This window comes from Trifolium pratense, linkage group LG7 (genome assembly GCF_020283565.1).
Source record: "Trifolium pratense cultivar HEN17-A07 linkage group LG7, ARS_RC_1.1, whole genome shotgun sequence".
In the NCBI taxonomy this organism is placed as follows: Eukaryota; Viridiplantae; Streptophyta; class Magnoliopsida; order Fabales; family Fabaceae; genus Trifolium; species Trifolium pratense.
Genome location: NC_060065.1, coordinates 7,023,287 through 7,030,824, shown reverse-complemented (window position 1 = coordinate 7,030,824; position 7,538 = coordinate 7,023,287). Strand labels below are relative to the sequence as shown.

General features: G+C 35.4%; 1 protein-coding gene across 1 annotated transcript; it reads left to right on the top strand.

The window, feature by feature from the left end:
• Positions 1–2,650: 2,650 nt before the first annotated feature.
• On the top strand, positions 2,651–7,246 carry LOC123894236 (probable ADP,ATP carrier protein At5g56450). The gene is made up of 2 exons (XM_045944181.1): positions 2,651–3,328; positions 6,438–7,246. Exons 1-2 carry the CDS (start codon positions 2,993–2,995, stop codon positions 7,068–7,070), a joined length of 969 nt encoding a protein of 322 aa, XP_045800137.1. The 5' UTR covers positions 2,651–2,992; the 3' UTR covers positions 7,071–7,246.
• Positions 7,247–7,538: the final 292 nt, after the last annotated feature.

Genomic DNA, 7,538 nt, shown 5'->3' with positions numbered 1-7,538 from the left:
CTCATTTCCCATCCTTCTCTCTACCCGTTTCTCTCCCTCTCACTCGCTTATCGTCTCTCTATTTCTTCCCACGAAGTGTATCTTGATCATTTACTAACTATATTGTGGTGTCATTTTGACAAGTTTGTATGTAGTTAACATCCACATCATCACTGCAGAGTAAATAAAATTTGATAGACGCCATTCAATTTCAAGGAGATATTTGACATTTTAAAATTTTCAGGGAGTATTTGACAATTTTTGCACTTTTAGGGGTATTTGACAATTCACTCTTTTTTCTTTTTTTTTTTTAAAAAAAAAAACTTAATTGCAGTTTTGATTCTCTATTTTCATCATTTTGCAGAATTGATTCCTCTATTTTAAAATTTGACAGTTTTAATCCCTTGATTAAATATTACGTCTAAAATATGATAATATAACATGTTTTATATATATATTTGTCAAAAAAAAGTTTTATATTAAGTTTATAAATGAATGTTCTGTAAAAAAAAAAAAAAAAAAAAAGAAGGAATTTTCTTACTATAGTACTGATGTTGGTATTTTTCTATTTTTAGAACATATATATTTGAACGATGGACCAAAATTGTCAAAATTTAAAATAAAGGATCAATTTAACAAAATAGTGAACATAAGAACCAAAATTGTAATTAAGTTATAAAAAAAGGACACTTGGTTCCCTTGATTGATCAAATATACAGGATATGCACAAAGCTCAGTGCCTTTCCCGCGAGAAAATTCTAAAATCCCCGAGAAACAAAAGAAAGTTAGGGTTTTTGGAATTCGTTTTTCTTCAAGCAGTAGCTTCCACAATGATTCGTTCCTCCAATAGCGTCAGGCTCTTTTCATCTCATCTCATCTTTGACTTCTGCAAATCCGTATGCGATCCCATCTCTATCTATCTCGCTCCTTTTCTCTCCACGCTCCTTGATTTGTGTTTTAACTTTTCATTGATGAATTTCAAATCTACGGAGGTGTGTTCCATAGAGCACTTGATTATGGAGTTATGACTCTTTCCAGAGTCCTCCTCCGAGGAAGTTCTTATTCACCTTTTTTTAATCTCAACAATCGCATGCTTTCAAAAGCATCGATTCGTGGATCAGGTATCCAATTGGGATACTCAATCCAATATGTTACTTTACTTCCTCTTACTTTTTAGTAATCAACATTTTCCATGTATGAATGAACCAGACTTAATTCATTATTCTCATTTTCATGTCTATCACTTTGATTTTCCTCTTTCAGCATCACTGACAACACGTGATTATGAAACAACTGATGGAGTTCCTAGGTATCTTCGCCATCGTTATGCTACTGGCTGTTTCGAATTTCACTATGACCCTTGCGCATCTAGAGAGGGATCACCTTTTATTGTGATTGACACGTGAGCAAATTTACTCTCAATGCAATGTTATTTAACTGTTTTGTGTGCCAATCACTATGGTTATAAAGCTTGCAATAACTGCATAAACATAATGTTTTTGCTATATAGATTTGTACTATGTACATCCTCCCTCCTGTTTCAAATATAAGTAAAAAACTGCTTTTCAGATTCATTAATTATTCGATGAATCTAAAAAGTAATTTTTTGCTTATAGTTGAAATCAGAGGGAGTACTATATGCGATAATTTAATATTTCTTGATGTATATCTTCACCGTCGGAGATAATATGTGTCAAAACACTGGGCTGGGCTGTGAGCTATAAGTATCACCACTTTGCATACTCTTGTAACCCATGATGTTCTTTTTGGATTCAATTGCGTATTTTTTCCTTTCACATTCCTTTTTCTCATCCAAGTGTGATAGATTCATAAAGAAGAAAAAAATAGTTTACAAGAGAGAAAAAAAAAATAAATAGTTATGTTAGATGTAGAATGAAAATCATGAGAGAAAAAGAGCATGAGAGAATACAAATTCACTAATTTCCTTTTAGTTTGCTATTATTAGTGCGTTTATTTAAGCTTTAAAAAATGATTTTGTTTTAAAAAAATTTAAAGATAATTTTTTTGATATTTTTAAAAAACTTTAAAGCTACTTTCTATTTATTTACTATCATAGTTTTTTTTTTAGGATTAACTTTTCATTTTAGGTTAAGAATAATTTTCTACAAAAATATATAAAAAAACACTAATAATATAATAAAATAAGTTTTTTTGTTGGATAATATACATATTTTATTATATATATATCCGGTAAGATAATTACATTTGAATAAATGGAAAACGGGTAACAAGCTGCGCCACTAATCATTTTTGGAAGGCGAAACCAATCATTTTAAATACTACATCTAGAGACATATGAAACATCACATTATTATGCACGACTCTTTGAACCTGTTTTAAAATAGTCATAACATCTAGTGCTAGAAAACCAAACGCGTCAAATGCAGATGATATAAATGCACGTTGATTGTCAGAACACGCTCTCTCATGTTTTGTCACTTTGCTTGAGGCGACTTCGAGGGCCGTCAGTCCAACAATAAACTCCTCAATCGTCAACCTCACAAGTGGGGAAGCTTCGAACAAATCCACGCATACATATTTTTCCTCCTATCTACTAATACACCAAAATATCGACCGACTTTAATGTAGAATTTTTCTCTTGCGGTTTGGGAAGAAGTTTACAAAATACTGTAAAAACTTAAACAAAGGAGCCATTATCCATTTAATTTTGAGGAATTTGATATTAGGAGCATATATGATTAATGTAGCACACGTGGATGAATCAAGAGAGATTAGTGAAGATAAACAAAAAATCGAGAGGAAGAGAGAGAGAAAGAAGGGTAAGAAATCAAAACTATCTTTGTCAATGGAATAAAAAACAAGTCAAATGGAATAACCAACCAACCAATTCATTTCTCCTCCCTTCTCCGCAGCCATACCATCGACACGCCTTTCAATATTCCCAATTCCTTCTGCAAAAATCAAAGATGAGTAGCGTGTACCCTTTTAAGAAAAGTTTGTAAATTTGCGAAAAGAAAAGAAGAATCAAAGGATGAGCGGTGAGGATGAAGACCCAGAAGAAAAAGGGTTGAATTTGAAGCGAAATTCCTCTTCTCGGTTGAATAATTTCCAACGCGATCTTATGGCTGGTGCTGTTATGGGTGGTGCTGTTCATACAATTGTGGCTCCAATTGAGAGAGCTAAGCTATTGTTGCAAACCCAAGAAAGTAATTTGGCTATTGTTGCTAGTGGTCGTCGAAAATTCAAAGGAATGTTTGATTGTATAATTCGTACTGTTAGGGAAGAAGGTATTATCTCTTTGTGGCGTGGTAATGGTAGCAGTGTTCTTCGTTATTATCCTTCTGTTGCTCTCAATTTTTCTCTCAAGGTTCGTTTCTGTTTTCTTTTTTTTATTTGACTTGTATTCAAATGGATAAGATAAGCCCTAATAATAATGCAAATTATTAGCAATATTATGCAAAAATTTGGAACTTGTGTGTTCATTGTTCAATGATATCTTGAATTGAAAATGCCGTTTAGTATTTAGTTATTATTACATAATAGTAAGAATAGATTATGTAGTATGGAGAGTAGATTGGATGAAAGGTGATTGAATCGCGAGAGGCAGAGGAAGACCTAGAAAAACTATAAGAGAAACTATTACGAAAGACCTAGATATTAATGAGTTGGATAGAGTCATAGAGATATGATATATGAAAAAAAAAAAAAAACATTATGGCGTTGTTTGATCCATGTAGTCGACCCTATATAGTGAAATATGGCTCCGTGGTTGTTGTTGTATTTATATTTACATAATAGTAAGAAACTAACGTGGAGTTGGAGCTATCAAATATGTATTAAAAGACCATTATTTGAATTCATTTGGTTTGGTCATCTTATGAAAAACTGGGATGCAGGCATCGGCAATGTTGAATACTAGTTTTACATGCTATTAACTAAGGATATAATTGAATCAAATTAATTTGCTAAAGTCTTGAAGAGATAGAAAGGTGTTTGTTAGTTGTTACTCAGAACCCTCAAACTGATGTGCAAGATGTGTTACTATATATTGTCTTTATATTCTGCGGTCAGCACCACACCAGTTTACTCATCCATTTTCTTCGGGTTCCTCTCCTGCGATAGGATAATGCACCGTAGACGGTGGAGAGATTAGGTGGATACTTGCAATGATACTCCACTGCATTAGGGTGAAGATGAACTGTGCATATTTCTCGTTAGGGTATTGAGCTCCCTCCCTAAATATCAAGCCCTTTAGGGAGTATTGCATGGGCCGAATGTGTTTGAACATGTCCTTCACTGCTCTTCTGGATGCATCCCACAGAACCTAGAAGGGTTGTGGTTGGAGGTCTACCTGGTTGTCTTTATGCGTGGCTGTGATTGTATGATAATCATTGGGGAAGATACTGTGAAACCAAATCCCAATAGATTATGATGGGGGGAGATTTCTTGAGCGGGGTTCTAGAAGGAGACCCTTATGATCCTATTAGGGTCTGTTTGGGAATTTAGGAGGGGTCAGGGGAGTTCTTTGGAAAAAACGAAGTGGAAGAAATGGACTGGGGAGTTTTTTTCTTTTCATAATGCAAAATCCTTCGAATTTGGGGAAACTCAAAAATGTATTGGAGGGCGTAGATAAATTCTTCAAATTTTTTTCATGTTGTTATAATACTTCTAACATTAAAAATATATTAATTTATAAGTATTCTCTTTCCATTTGCTACAAAATTACCCTCTCAAATAAGGTGTCTTTCTGTCTTCTAAAAGCCCTCCTCTTCCCTCCCCTCGAAACTCCCAAACAGAGCATTGTGGAATATCCGGGAAGAATAAACTCTTAAATCTTCAGATTGTGATTTTTGCAAGTATTATCCAGGCTGCAGTACTCTGTTATAATTTACAAGATGGATTATAATTAATATCTGTCGACATAATTACTCTAAAAAACACTAGCATGACAGCTTTTAGCCCTTTAAATGAGAAGAGGACATGGTCATTGGTCCCTTTAAAAAACACTAGCATGACACCTTTTAGCCCTTTAAACTTATCCAGTTACAAATAATTGTTTTGGTGTGTGTAGGCTCATATCAACTAAAAGTGGTCTTGAGTATGACGAATCTAACCACATGCTTAGGAACTATTTGAAAGCACCGTTAGCATTGCACTCGAGATGTAATTCCAAAAGACCAAATACTTTAGGGGCTTTTTGACAAACACAACGGATACAAACTTAGGAGTATAACAACAACACGGTACGCACTAAACAACAGCAAAAAAAAGCGGGAAACTAAACACAACACTATCTCAAACCTAATAGTGGAAAAGTGATCAAGCCACACAGTTGTCATGGTGGCTTTGGATGACACTGTGGACCCATATCAGCAGATGGGGGAGAGACCCTGGGAGCGTAAGTTCAGGCGGGGGGACACCAAACCATACTATTGTGAAGCTGCAAGGAGGTGAAGGTGGAATCTTGACAATGTGAAACACAATACCATACTATTGGAGGATAAGGTTGTGCGGGAATCAAGGTGGAGGATATGTTGTTGTTTGTGGGATGGTGAAAACAGAGCACTGGTGGAGGTCCCGGGCTTCAAAAGCGGCACAACAGTGGAGGTGTTGGGTGAACAGAAAGAATGAAATAAACCTAGATCGGGGAATATGAAGAAAAAAATTCACAAGCAAGGTTAAGGTCCAAGAAGGTGTTGGGAGAAAACCCTCATAAGATGGTGAAAACCTAATTAGGGGTATGTTATTAACAGAATAATGCAACCTTCATATATCCTGCACCTTGTTTTAATTGTACTATATATTTTTTTTAAAGATGTGTCTTTGCCTACATCCCAACCATTATGATACTATAATGTACGGTCCAGGTTTAGTGAAATTACCTCTTTCTTTGAACTTTACTAGATTTTACCAGGCCTTTGGTTGGTTTTTTCTTGAAACAAGTTATGTTCGGTCGATGTTTCAGTATAACCTTCTGCTTTCTAGTATTGAAACATGTCCAATAGATGTCCAAACATTTGCTTACTGACGTTGAAGACAATGCCTATATGTTTTTACAACAAAAGAGAGGAAAGGATGTAGCATCGACTCTCATAAGACAATGCATTAGTAGAGTTTTGACTGATGGAAAACAAATTTTTGCACGGAAGTTTGTGAAATGCGGCCAAAAGTACATTTTGTAGCATTTTTATATCCAAAAGATGATGGAATATCAACACAGGCTAAAACTTTGGCTTCTATAATATGTATAAATAAATTATAAATTTTCATTACCACAACTGATGTATTTCAATGTCTATTTCTTGATGTTGCTCTGCTTGTCACTCATTCATATAACTGATGAAAATTGATTATAAGTGAAGCTGAATCTGTATTGTTACAGTTTTTTCTTTTTGAAGACTTATTGTTACAGTTGATGCATAGTGATGATGAAGTATGGACCGTCACTCATGTTGTCTCTCGTGTTTTTTCAACAGGATCTTTACAAAAGCATATTAAGGGGTGGGAACTCTAATGCTGATAATCTTTTCTCTGGTGCATCTGCTAATTTTATTGCTGGGGCTGGAGCTGGTTGTACATCCCTTATCTTGGTATACCCCCTTGATATCGCACACACCCGCCTTGCTGCTGACGTCGGAAGGACAGAAGTGCGCCAATTCCGAGGCATTCACCATTTCTTAGCCACTATATTCGAAAAAGACGGTGTTCGGGGGATTTACAGAGGCCTTCCTGCATCACTACATGGTATGGTGATACATAGAGGTCTTTACTTTGGAGGGTTTGATACCATAAAAGAGATGTTGTCTGAAGAATCTAAACCCGAGTTGGTATTGTGGAAGCGATGGATGGTCGCTCAAGCAGTTACAACCTCTGCCGGTCTGATATCATATCCGCTAGACACGGTTCGACGGAGGATGATGATGCAGTCTGGCATGGAACATCCGGTGTACAATAGTACCCTCGACTGCTGGAGGAAAATCTATCGGACTGAGGGATTGGTTTCGTTTTACCGTGGCGCAGTTTCGAATGTGTTTAGGAGCACTGGAGCTGCAGCTATCTTAGTCTTGTATGATGAGGTCAAGAAATTTATGAACTGGGGAAGATTGTAACAGAAGCACCAAACCTACATTATTTAACCGAGTTTATTTTGATACCGGGTTTTCCATTACAACAAACCTGTTATACGTTACATTGAGGCTTAGGATGATTTTGTAAAGTACAAGTGAGCTCCATTATAGTTCATTTGAAAATGCATATTCAATGGTATTTCAACTCAAACACAGTATAGTCAGTAGTCACCAATCTAAAAAGGTTGATCAAGAGAAACCAATAAATTGGAATGGAAAAAATTGAAAACTGTCATCATTGTTTGTTAACTATATTTAATAAATTTTTGAATTAATTATGGGCCCGTTTGTTACATATTATTAAAAAAAAAAATGACTTTGTTTCCATGAACTTAATTAACTCAGTTGGTAAGAGACATCACATTTTATGCGCAGAGGCCGGAGTTCGAACTCCGGACACCCCACTTATCTACTTTAAGGGTGAAATTTCTATCAACTGGCCTAATGGAC